At 40.1% G+C, this 13,627-nt stretch overlaps 1 protein-coding gene across 1 annotated transcript; it reads right to left on the bottom strand.

Annotated features, from left to right (window-relative positions):
* Window positions 1–262: 262 nt before the first annotated feature.
* PCDH18 (protocadherin 18) lies at window positions 263–12,595 on the bottom strand. Its single transcript, XM_028102352.2, has 4 exons — window positions 10,109–12,595; window positions 9,200–9,288; window positions 8,947–9,110; window positions 263–930 (listed from the first exon to the last, which is right to left on the bottom strand). Exons 1-4 carry the CDS (start codon window positions 12,593–12,595, stop codon window positions 263–265), a joined length of 3,408 nt encoding a protein of 1,135 aa, XP_027958153.1.
* Window positions 12,596–13,627: the final 1,032 nt, after the last annotated feature.

Below are 13,627 nucleotides of genomic sequence, written 5' to 3'. Positions count from 1 at the left end.
AAAGACATGTTTGTCATGGGAGTAAAAAAATAAAATTTGTCTGTTAAATTACACATAAATATAAGGTACAAATGTATTTTTAAAATACAGATTAAAATAATCACACTTGCATTGTGTACATACGAAAATACAGTATTTAATATTCAATATACACAGACACATTTATGATAAATGCAACTATTTGGCAATGCCAGTTCTTTCAGGGTTTTCTCTGTTCCCTATTTCCATATATATGGAAACAAAAATGCTTCGCTACAATCTCCTAGCTCTGGCGGACATCTTGAAGCAGTTTGTTAATCTCAGCCACTAGCTCACTAGCATCCATGAGTTCATGTTTCCCGTCGTTGAGGTGGTTGAGCACGTTGTCAAAATCATCTTCTTCATAATTTTCGGGGATCTCCTCCATGGCTGGCAGCCATTTCGAAGAAGGCTGCACGCTGGAGTGAGTTCCAAGTGGGGGACCAGAGTTGTTGGTGGGATTCTGAAAATGTGTACTGGCTGCCCAGGCAGCCACACCTTGCGGGTAACCCACCGTCTTGGCTGGCAAAGGTCCCTTGCGGCGTTCCAGGGAGTTGGACCGATCCACCTCGCTGCACTCAGCATAGGTGTCCAGGGAAGGGGGCAAGAGGCGCTGGAAGACGCTGCTCATTTCCGAGAGCAGAGAGGATGTGCTGGTATCCCCGGAGTCCTCCTCGTTTGGGGAGTCCTTCCCAAAGGTGGAAAAACTCTTCTTCTTCTCACCTGAATCTGCAGGCTGGGTGTCCTCCTCAGGACTCTGATGCGGATGCTGCTGCTGGGGTTGCGCTGGGAATTCCTCCCCCGGAATGAACATGTTACTCCGATAGTCGGAGGATGGCGAGGGCAGCGGTGGCATCCAGCACTGGTCAGAGTGTCCCAGGACCCTGCACTCCTCCGTGCAAAGCCTCATAGCTACCCCAACGGAAACAACAGGGATTCACGATCATACTTAGCATAACTCAAAATGATAGGAAAATATGTAATTTCATTTAAAAAAAATAGAACGAGACAGTTTTAAACTACCACCACGATACTCACCCGTTATTTTACACAGTAAATGGACTACACTTATGGATTTAATCTGAATATCAGTTTTATGGACTTTTTTTTTCCTGTTTATCAAATAAGGAAAGGAGGGTTATGACTCACACACTTCTCAGGAATATTATTTCTGTTACTCAGGTAATAAGAAAATGGATTTATAACTTATACATGAGGATGACTGAAAAAGAGCAAAGGTATGGGTGATGAAATATTTGCTGAACATAAATTCTCAAAAACCCAGGGCTGTAAGGTGAAATCCATAATTTTAGAATGCCACCAGATAATTTTTGAGTAATACCTATGAGTAGCTTTCTAGATATTGAGGTCTACCTAACTTTACCTTTAATGGAAGCATTGGGAATATAATAAGCTATCAGGTCATTATCCTTATTATTCTCTTTCCGAAGTATTCTGGATTTATTGATTTGTTACTTAAAATAGCAGTGCAAATTATCCTCAACTACCAGGCATCCATAGTTAGTTTGTTAAGAAGTCTTCTTTTTAAAGGTTTGAAATTCAAATAGATGGAAAAGTCATCAAAAGCTGAGGAATATAAAAAATCCATTGGTTATCTCTTCCAGTTGTTATAATGCCCTATTGGAATGTGAGTGGCCACACTCATAGAAAATAATAGATGATACTAGAAAAGCAGAAAATAAAGAGGAGAAAAATTTCTAAATTTGCCAAATACATAACTAAACTACATAACAACAAAGGAATGCAAAAATGTAAAATATACTCCACAAACCATCTATCTCTTTCAGTGACAATATGGTCTGTTTGGTATAATGATTTTATTTTAGAGCAAGTGATAGAACGCAGAAAATGCAAAGTAATTATCTTACATTTGAATGAAAACTGGATTGATATCAACCATTCCTCTCTATTCAGAGCTAATTCTCTAGATCTGGCCACTGAGGAAAGAGTTCTCTTCTTCCCAAATTATTGCGAAAAAGGATGATTCTTGAACAATGTCAAATCCTTTATAAGGGGAAGCAAGTAGTCTATTGTGTTTATTGCTGTATCCCCAGCACCAGGTAAAGTGTCTGCATAGAATAAGCATTCACTATATATTTTCTTTTTTCTTTTTTCTTTTTTCTTTTTTTAAAGATTTTTTTATTTATTTATTTGAGAGAGAGAGAACGAGAGATAGAGAGCATGAGAGGGAAGAGGGTCAGAGGGAGAGGCAGACTCCCTGCTGAGCAGGGAGCCCGATGTGGGACTCGATCCCAGGACTCCAGGATCATGATCTGAGCCGAAGGCAGTCGCTTAACCAACTGAGCCACCCAGGTGCCCCCCCCTTTTTTTTAAAGATTTTATTTATTTATTAGAGAGAGAGAGACACAGCGAGAGAGGGAACACAAGCAGGGGGAGTGGGAGAGGGAGAAGCAGGCTCCCCGCTGAGCAGGGAGCCCGATGTGGGGCTCGATTCCAGGACCCTGGGATCATGACCTGAGCCGAAGGCAGATGCTTAACGACTGAGCCACCCAGGCGCCCCCACTATATATTTTCTAATGATCAGAAAAATGCAAATCAAAACCATAATGAGATATCACTTCAAATCTGTCAGGATGGCTGTTAAAAAAAAAAAAACAAGTGTTGGCAAATGTGGAGAAATTAGAATACTTGTACACTGTTGCTAAGAACACAAAGTGGTGCAGCCACTATGGAAAACAATATGGAAGTTCCCCCCAAAATAAAAATATAACTACCATGGGGGCACCTGGGTGGCTCAGTCGGTTAAGCAGCTGCCTTCAGCTCAGGTCATGATCCCAGGGTCCTGGGTTTCAGCCCCATGTCGGGCTCCTTGCTCGGCGGAGAGCCTGCTTCTCCCTCTCCCTCTGCCTGCCTGCAACTCCCCCTGCTTGTGCTCTCTCTCTCTCTCACTATCTCTCTCTCTGTGTCAAATAAATAAAATCTTAAAAATATATATATATAACTACCATATTATCCAGCAATCCCACTTCTGGGTATTTATCCAAAAGAATTTAAATCAGGATCTCAAAGAGATATTAGCATTCCCCTGTCCCCTGCAGCACTATTCACAATAGCCAGATTTGAAAACAACCTGAATGCCCATCAACAGATGAATGGATAGAGAAAATGTAGTATATGCATACAATGGAATATTATTTAGCCTTAAAATAGGAAGAAAAGTCTACATTGTGTGAAAATATGGATGAACCTTGAGGACATTATACTTAGTGAAATAAGCCAAGACAAATACTGCATGATCCTATGTATATAAGGTATGTAAAATGAACAAGCTTATAGAATCCAAGAGTGGAATGGTGGTTGCTAGAAGGTGTGTGTGTGTGTGTGTGTGCGAGGGGTTGAGGAAATGGGGCACTGCTCATCAATGGGCATCAAGTTTTGGTTAAGCAAGATGAGTTAGTTCTGGAGATCTGCTATACAACATTGTACCTATAGTTAACAATACTGTATTGCACAATTAAAAATCTGTTAAGAGAGTAGATCTCATGTTCAGTGTTCTTATGCAATAAAATAACATTTTAAAAAAGATTTAGATACAAAAATAGGAAAGTGAAGAGTAGCTGTTTCCTTTCAGAAAAAGAAAAATGGGGCACCTGGGTGGCTCAGTCTAAGTGTCCAACTCTTGATTTCAGCTCAGGTCATGATCTCAGGGTTGTGAGATTGAGCCCCGGGTCAGGTTCCATGCCCAGCTTAAGATTCTCTCTCCCTCACTGCTTCTCCCTCTACCCCCACCCTCCCTCTCTCTCTTTAAAAAAAAAAAAAAAGGAGAAATGGAGGACTTTATTGAAAGGAAGGGGTGGAAGTCACTGCCCTTCACTTAAACTTTGAAGATAGTTCAGCTTTATACGTCATCAACTCTGGACCTCAGTTCTTAATAGAGAAGGGGTTAATCTGAGGAACAAAAATGATAGCAAGTATACTGGGTGAGAACAAAAGTCTGATTGGCAGGAAAGCTAAAAATACAAAGTAGGGAAAATGCAGAGATAGCGTGAGTGCTAACTGTGGGTAAGACAAAGGGCAAATACTGGGAATCCTTGTGTACTTTTGCTGTGAAGAAAGGCTAAGTTTAAATAAGGATGGATGATTTAAGAATAAAAGCATGTTTAGATGTACTGACTTCATGCATTATTACTGCTTGGAAATATTTACCAACTATTGCTCATCATTTAATGTGGACAAAACCAAAAGGAGTTGAAAGTAACTAGAATGCCTTAATAGCAATGAGGTTTTCTCAGCAGTGAAATCATTCTCAAAGTGGTAATGAAGTTTTTTCCCTAATTCCCTGGGTCTCCGAAAATGGAAAAGAGATCTGTCTATCTTGTCTTACACACATCCTGTTAGAAGGAAGGGAAACAGATCTGGTGACACCTTTCATTTGTTTTCCGGCCTTCAACTCTGTGGGAAGGACTTAATTGTTTGATTGATTATTTGATTGGCTTTGTTTTCTTTTAATATTTAATGACGGGGGGGAAAAAGGAAAGATTACATAGGCTTCTAAGAATCCTGCATATGATCAATTTTCTAGAGACCTGATATAATGAACATATAACCAAAAATACAATCTGGATGATTAAAATGACAGTCCATATTCAAAAGTAATTTGGTTACAGGAATTTTTAAAATAAGGAATGCCATTTTACAACTTTGCAGTAAATAAGTGGAGCTTTAATTATAAAATAATAAATTAACATACAATTTTTCAAATTCATAAAGTAGGAAATATTGAAGAAAAGCTAATGGAGAGAAGGTTGGGAAAAATTAATAGAGATGGGGGGCAGTGGCACAGAATAGGGCATTTCTGTTTCATTGATATTTTCAAACTTTTCCCTGGAGACTCAACTATTTAAAAACATTCTCAGTGTACCCATAATTCAGTGCCACAGAGGTTTCATACCACATCCAATAAGTTAGAACTTATTGGCAAGTGGTGCCTGTGGTTAATCTTTCTGTCTCTTCTTGAAAGTGGCCAGGGGGTTAAATTTCCTCTGGGAAGGGGAGGATATGAGGAAGCCGAGACCTCTTCTTTCCAACCATATGACTATCAATTTTGTGACTGTACTGTATTTTATAGGTAGATCCTAACGTAAGAAGAAATAAAAAACCTGGGCCTAACGTCTATCAAGCCATTAGTTACAGAGTAACCAATTGGTTATGTCTTCAGAGCCTGTCATATGTCAAGTGAGATGATGGCTCCCTGTCCTCAAATGGTTTCCGATCCAGTTCTGAGTCAAGTGTAACAAATGAAGCCCTAAATGCCCAGTTAAAATGCCAGGCTATATGATGGTGAAGGCATGTCAAGAAAAGAAAAAAAGAGGGAAAGTCGAGGCTGCAGTAGGTAAAGGAAGAGAAACTTGAAACAAATTTTGAGAGATGAACGGGACTCAGATAGACACAGTGATGAGAAGCCAGATTTTTTCAGGAAGAAAGGCAACATAAGCAAAGGACTGGTGTGTTATGTAAAGAGATGGCTCTGCCTATTGCAAAAGACATACACAAAAAAAGCCAAAATGGAGATTTAATAAGCTAGGAGTGGATTTTATTGGCCTTGGAATGCCAAGGGAAGTAGTTTTATTAGGTGTTGCTGGGCAGCAAAAGTCAATTACTGATTTTGAACCAAAAAAATGTAAATTAAAATGTTCTGAAAAAGTTGTTCTAGCTGCATAAAAGAAATACTTGACAAAGGGAGGAGGTGTTAGAGAGTGAATATCAGCTTGTGTGCGGGTACAGTAAACCAGCCATGGAAGAAAGGCCAGAACTGGGATACCAGCCATGACAATGGACAGAACATGGAATTGAAGAGAAATGTTTGAGTTAAGTAATCACAGATGGCAGATTAATGAAAAGTGGAATGAGCTCAATAAAAGAGTATCACAAGAATCAAAATCAAAAGCCTTTATAAATCATTCTGGTGTGTCTGATAGATTGGGAAAATGGAAATTTTGCAGGAATATGTGTAGCACTGTAGTTCAAAGTTGAATGAGTAAGGAAGAAAGTATGTTGACAAACATGAGCTAACAGACAAAAATCCTTGCTGATTTTACTGCTCAGAATGCAGGATATTTCTGTGGGAATTAATAGAATGAATGACCAGAAACGACCTTGTTGGCAGGCAATGCAACATAACATAATCTATATTTGATCACAGTTTAGTGCAGAAAAATAGTTGGAATAAGACACTTAAGTCCTAAAAATATACATGCTTTTGAAAACTGCACTGATTCTGTTAATGGAATTCAGATGTGGACTTGCATTTTTTTTTCTACTTGGGCTATTTCCTGGGAATATAAGTTTACAAAGCACAAGTTTTATACCCTAACATGCTGGCAGAAGCTGCCAGAATGAATAATAACGAAAATGGTTGAAGTATCATCAGAATGATGGTCATAATTAAAGGATGGTTATCTCTGTTTAGATACTCAATATGCACATTTCTTTCCATACTAGCCAGACATGAATAAAGCTTAAAATACTTTATAAATCACTGGTAATATCCCGGTGCTCTATGCCACCAGAATGCTTTCCCCACACGGAGGCAAGTAGCCAGTAAGAAAGAAATGTATCTATTGTAAAACAACACCATAAACCTACAATATAGCTCTCCTGCTACACACCTAGATTAAGTATGATTGTGTAAATACAGAATTTTTTCAAGGACTATCTATATATTAAGTGGTGCTATTACTGATAATATAAAAGTGAACCTCTAACTTTGAAAAGAAATGTTAACTTATAAGGAATCTAAAGCCACTCACTAAGCAAGACTCACTATTACCTAGACTTTATATCTACCCATTGTTTCCTCAATGGCTTTACTAGCATTTTCTAAAGCAATCATTTGATAAGTCTTCTGCCATGAACATATCTGGTCTTGGTAGCTTTGAAAGAGTGAAAGAGAAGTCTTGCCTTTTTCTAAAACAGGTTAGCTGTTACAATTATGCAATTTCAGAATTAAAAAGGATTTTAGGCATCATTTAGGCCCCCAAATGGAAGGGTTATCTAAATAGGGAAAGTTCTTTTCCCTTTAACTATGCCAATGAATTCAAATTTCAATGAATAGACTTTGTACAATTTAAAAAGTAACTTATACATTATAATATTGTTGTTATGCCCATTATACTACTTTTCTGTTTTATGAAATAATGTTATTTAGGAAATCACATTATCCAAAATTGGGGACCAATCTTCCAAATTAGAGTTCCATCAGTATCACTGAATCATAGAAATTTAGCCAGACGGTTCTTTCATTTCATTGGTAAAAATAATAAAAGTGACTCTCTTTGAGCAAGTTTTCTGAGGTTGTATATATCCCACTAGATTTTCAGAGATTTATTTTCTTCCTTTAAATAGGGAGTCTATGAATAAAACAAAGAAACAAAGACACTACTGTGCAAATATTGGTTCTCGTGTACACTGTAGCCCTCAATGTTACTAGAAGTCCTTTCCACAGGTTCATCCTGCCAGAGATGCAGTATCTAGTACTGTCATATCATAAGGAAATAGGCAGCATTCAATCATTTCATAGACGGTAGTGAGACTTAAAGAACGTAACAACAAATACATTACTAAACTTATCTTAAAAAAAAAAAAAAACTGTTGCTTCGTATTACTCTTACTAGGTTAGTGTTTAAGAGTGTGGGGATTGATTCAAATCCCACCTCTACCATCTATAAACTGCCTGATTTGGGACATGTTTTTTAACCTTTATAAGCTTCAGTTTTCAAACCTAAACAAAAACAAACAAAAAAAAAAAAACAAGAACACTACCCTTACTTCCACCCCTTACTAATTCCTATGTCTGTCGAAGTGTTAGGAGACAGAATGCAGGTACCGACGTCCTCATGGGGCCTGGGTAAGTGTCAGGACCCTGTTGGTTACTACCATTGGCAACTACTAGAACTTTCTATGCAGTGCTTTCACCTGCATTTCCGTGGCTCTCTGAAGCTGCCCCGCAACTATTTCCTAAACTCTCTTACTTATCTATGTTTAGAAAATGGATGTTTGATGGAACTCAAATGGGTCATAGTTTTGTTCTGCCTTTCTTTCATTTATCAAATGGCAGTCATTGGATCAACATTCCCTGGAATTTAGAAACATAAGTAGCCAAAGCAACATTACGTGTTCCTCCGAGTCGATTTAATATTACAGTCTCTAGTAACAGGGTTGCTACAGTGATGTAGTCAGGATTTATCCAGTTGGTTCATAGAGTTTCTACTGCACAACTAGAGACGGGGGACTCTAAGGAAAATGTGGCTCATAACTTACTAGGATCTCCTCCATGTAGCTATGTACTTATAAACTCCCCTCTTAAACTGCTTTCCTTTTCCACTACAGTGCAGATAGAAAATGAAAGGTGGCAAAAATATCCTATGCTTACCACGTACAAAGACGCATTCTTTGTCCTATTTTTGGTGATAGAAGTGGACCATTTTCTGGTGTATTTTAATCTCTGATTCTCTGAGTTGGTTCCCATCACAGGAAATTTGCGTCCTCCAAATTATAGTCTAGTTCACCACGAGGCACCAAAACAGGCTGTTTGAATAACAACAACCACCCAGTAATTTCATAAAGAGTTGCTCAAGAGTGTCCTGTGGCAGTCCTGTGGATGGGGCAGGAAGAGGAAAGAAGTGGTGTGGTTTTCTATCCTCCTTTCCCCACTCCTTTCTTGTCCTGCTAGGCTCTTTTGCTTACTCCTTCTCTACCACCTGCTTCATATGAGTTCTACGAAAATGATTCTGAAGTGTGCCAGGTTATATTCATTGCTAATAGCAATGATGACAGATAACTTCCATGCAAAAGACAAAGAAGAATCAAAGCATGGGAGAGACTGTTCACTTCATTGGTGGAGTAGATCTGAAAATAAGGATTTACCATCTATCACTACTCTCTTACCTGCTGGAATTCTTCCATCTGTAAGAAACAGGTCACTGAATCCTTCACCCAGCAGCCTATCTATTGGTGAATCTCGCCCCAAATCATAATCACTGTCTCCTGCTTCACTGTCACCACGGCCACTGTCTTTCAAGCTAAATTTGTCCATGTCTTGGAGGGCATATCTAGAAAGATGAATCAGAGAAAGTATGGTTTTTACTCATCAGCATTTGTGTCGGTGGGACTCAATAGGTAGCAGGAGGATAATTCATACCTATAGCTCCTGGAATATTTGTTTCCTCGAAAACTTGGCCTTGGCTGATATTGCCCCTGGTGAAGCATTGAAAGAAGCTGGGAAACCTGCTGGAAACCAAATAGACAGAACTGATTTCTGGAAACAAACCCCCAAATACTCACAAGCTTTAAGCAAGGAAAAACAGTTGCTCACTATTTCATCCTAATTAATTGAACATGTTATCTCTGGTTTAAAGATTTATACATGCTGGAATGTGGCAGACTACGCAGCCAGCCACCACACATAACTGAATCTACCCCAGAGAGATTTGAATGATCTCATACACTGACTTTTTCTTTTGGAAAGAGAACTCCTTGATAAATAACAGATTGATTTCCTTTATTTTTTAGTTCAGATTAAAGTGATCAGTTATAAAGATGTGTGGAAAATGTTGTAAATTACAACAGTTGAACACATGCAGCTAAAATTATGTCAGGAAAATGTCAAAAGTTGAACAAATATGACATGCATTCAGATGGCATTCTGGAGGCCTCAGTTATTTGTTTGTTTTGTTTTGTTGTTGTTTTGTTTTGTTTTTGGGGTAAGAACCACAACTATGAGAATAAAACAAGTCCTTTTATTTTTGGCTTCCAGTATCTCAATCTGGGAAGTAAGGGTATTCTAATTAGATAGTCATTTTGGGAGCTTCACATTTATTTTTCAATATTATACATAATACATGCAAGCAAATTCTTTAAGAAAAACAAAACAGCCTGCTAAGGTATGAATACTTGCTACGTACACGGAAGGCAACTTGCATCCTATTTAATTTGAATATTGTTAATCGTGTTTACTTCTTAATGGAAACATTTAAGAACTAACACATACACCACTGCTGAACACTCACAGCTGACTTGCTCAGTGAACTGGTGCAGGGTATGATCTTACCTCAACAGCAGGAGTGGCATGGGTGAGTTCTAATGAGAAACTCTCTGGCACGTGGTTGGATGAGATCGTCACCAAACTGTTGAGGGACTGGTGACTGTGGTGACTCTGCCGGCTGCCCATCTGCCCTCTCTCCAAGGTGGGAGACGAAGATGGAGACGATCTGTGATGAGATCTGATGGGCAGAGTGCCATTCATGGTCGGCACCAATGTAATGTCCCCTTTGTGAATCTGCCTGGATGGCCTTTTGGGGTGGTGCTGGTACGTGGACTCTGCTACCCTGCAGTTGTAGGATCTAGTGTCTTTCTTTTCTCGGTTACACCTAGTTGCAAACAGCACCATAATAACCAACAACACTGCACAAATTGCTCCCAAGGAAATAATTATAATCATGGAGACATCCAAAGATGCCTGGCTTACTGAGGTCATTGCTGTACTCGTCACTGACTCTGCATATTCAAAGATCATACACTTCAGAAGGACTTTGGTATGAAGCTGAGGATTGCCTTTGTCCTGGATGATGACTGAGAGCTCCCATTCTGTGTAGGAAACAGATTCCATGCTCACATTGGTATGGATGTCACATGATCGTGGATCAATTAAAAAGATATTCTCCTCATTACCTGCTACGATGGAGCAACTGAGTTCAGCATTCACACCAGAGTCTCTGTCAATTGCCCTTATTCTCGTGACATGAAAGCCACTTTCGGCCCCTTTGGGTATGGAGATTTCTGCAGTATTATTGCGCAGTGCAGGCCCTATAACCACAGGGACGTTGTCATTTTCATCAATGATGGTGAGCACAACTGTGGTATTGTTTGCTAGTTGCTTTGGACTTCCTCCATCTCTCGCTTCAACCACAAAAGTGATCTGACTCACTTCCTCATGATCAAAGATTCTGAGGGCATAGATGGCTCCATTAGATGGGTCAATGGTTACATATGTAGTTATGGAACTTCCCAGGATAAAACTCTCCAAAATGGTATATGTAACCTGGCCGTTTTCTCCAAGATCGGGATCTGTGGCTGTAACAGTGGTGATATACGCCCCTGGTGAGTTATTCTCTGAGATTGCAAATTCATATCGACTTCTCTGGAAGTGGGGTGGATTGTCATTTATATCATTGATCTGAACAGTAAAATGTTTTACTGTAGAAAGACTGGGTGTCCCCTTGTCCTCAGCGATTACGGTCAAACTGTATTCAGATCTCTTTTCTCTATCCAGTGTGGCATTCGTCAAGATTAAATAATTGTTTTCGTAAGTCTTCTGAAGTTTAAAGTGACCATGTCCATGAAGCTTACAAACTATTTCTCCATTCAGCCCAGAATCCTTGTCCTGAACCCTGACCAAAGCAACAAATGTGTCAATAGGATCCCCTTCAAAGATATAAGATATTTCTTCTTTTCCGGGGGACATGAGGTTTATGTTAATTTCAGGCTTATTGTCATTAACATCCACAACCTTAATTATAATTTTGCAATGAGCTGGGATTGAATTTGGACCCAAATCTTGAGCCTGAACATCAATCTCATAGGATTTGGTGATTTCATAATCCACTTGCTTGAAAAGAGTCAAATGTCCTCTTTCTGAATCGATTTTAAAAGTCTCTATAATTTTGGGAGACACATGACTGCTGAAGGAATATACAATTTTCCCATTAGCGCCCTCATCTGGATCAGTGGCATTCAGATCAAGGAGCAAAGTGCCAACAGGGGAGTTTTCTAAGAGTTGTATTATATAAGACTGCTGCTCAAAAGCAGGGCTGTTGTCATTGGAGTCGGAAATGCTTATTTTTAGTAGGGATGAGCCAGACCTCTGAGGCACCCCCATGTCTGAGGCAGTGAGCTGAAGCTCATAGCTTGACTTCAGCTCCCGATCCAGCTCTCTGACCACTATGAGTTCTGCATACTTGGCTCCATCGGTCCTGGTTCGAACCTCAATATTAAAAAAATCATTGGCAGAGAGAGAGTAGGTGTGGAGGGAATTTTCCCCAACATCTGGATCAAATGCACTGTCCAGGGGGATGCGAGTCCCAACTGCTGCACTCTCAGATATTTCAATAGGTATGACAGATCTTGAAAACTGGGGAGAATTGTCATTAATATCCAGCACTTCGACTTCAATATGGAAAAGCTGCAGATGCTCAGTGGGTAGAGTGATCACATCAAACTCTATGGAACAGTTCAAGTTTTTCTGGCATAGTTGTTCACGGTCGATTTTAGCCCCTATGCTGATTTCTCCGTTATCCTCATTTACTACCAGGAGAGGAGAATTTCCCCTTTGCATGGCTCGAAAGCGAACAGTGGAAGGATTAGGTAGCTTAACTAAAACATCAGCCACATCCTCTGATAGTCTTGCAATTACGGATCCAACCCTCTGCTCCTCATAAATCCTGTATTTCAAATTCTTGCCCAGTACATCATAGCTGAAAGATACCATCAGGAGTGCAAAAACAAATCTAAAGTGCATTTTAGCATTCATTTGGCACATCGGTCAGTTTAGGAGATTCCTCACACAGACCAAGTTAAAACAGCAAAGCAATTCCCTCAACTTCCTTTGGCAACTTAAAGCTAAGCTACATTTGGTACTTGAAACTTGAAAGCGTCTCTTAATAATACAGCACAGCAATTAACAGCTCGCAAACTTTTGTTTTATACACACCGTGTCACGACTTCCAGATATTATTGGCGTCGAGTCCGATCCTTGCATTTGTTTGGCTGTCCTCTCCGCAGGCAGAGAAGAGTGTCACCTCCGCGTCTCCCCCCTCGTGTAGTCGGAATCCATCTATTGCAGGGTGCTGGAGGAGTCTGCAGTGAATCTTTCTCGAGCGATTCTTTCCCCTTTCTCTGCTCGGCTGCAGACTAAACACACCCGTGATTGCTGACTCCAGTCTAAAATCTGTACAACTTCACTTCAACTCAGACAAAGCTCTCTTGCCCGGCGTGTGTTGAATCGCTTCCAGCCAATCAGCGTCCTTCCAAATCAAAAGCTGATGGAGTCCCCAAAGCGAGGGCGGTCGAGAGTGGAGGGTGGAGAGGGAGAAAGACCAGCTCGGAGGAAGGCGGGGGCTGGGGGCGCGGCGGGGAGAGCAGGGAGGAGGGCTGGGGGGGCTGGGGGAGGAGGCTGGGAGCCGCTCCTTCCCTGCTCCTCCCTTCCTCCTCCCTCCTCCCCCTCCTCCTTTCAATCTACAGCATTCACTTTCCTTGAGCGTGCCACGACAAAGGGGAGACAAATTACAGAAGAAAAACTTTAAATCAACTTCTGGTCGCCTTTATTTATATGGCATTTTAAATTGTTCTGGTTTTCTTAATTGCCCTTTCTTCTTCCACAAACATGCAATCATCTTGCTTTTCATAGTCTTTAAGTACTGGTTTAACTTAAAACACCTCTAAGTGCATTTTGTTGGTGAAGGAATTTAATAACATTTGAAAACTTGCTTCTAATTATGCTTCTCAGACCGCTTCCTTCCCCTCCCCCTCTGTAAATACTTGGGTCTTTCTCCTGTGAGCACAAGCAGATTTT

This window comes from Eumetopias jubatus, unplaced genomic scaffold (genome assembly GCF_037043125.1).
Source record: "Eumetopias jubatus isolate StellerSeaLion01/CBP00866 unplaced genomic scaffold, mEumJub1_p1.0 scaffold_2, whole genome shotgun sequence".
NCBI lineage: Eukaryota > Metazoa > Chordata > Mammalia > Carnivora > Otariidae > Eumetopias > Eumetopias jubatus.
Note: the sequence above shows the minus strand (reverse complement) of the source record. Positions and strands in the feature narration are given on the sequence as shown.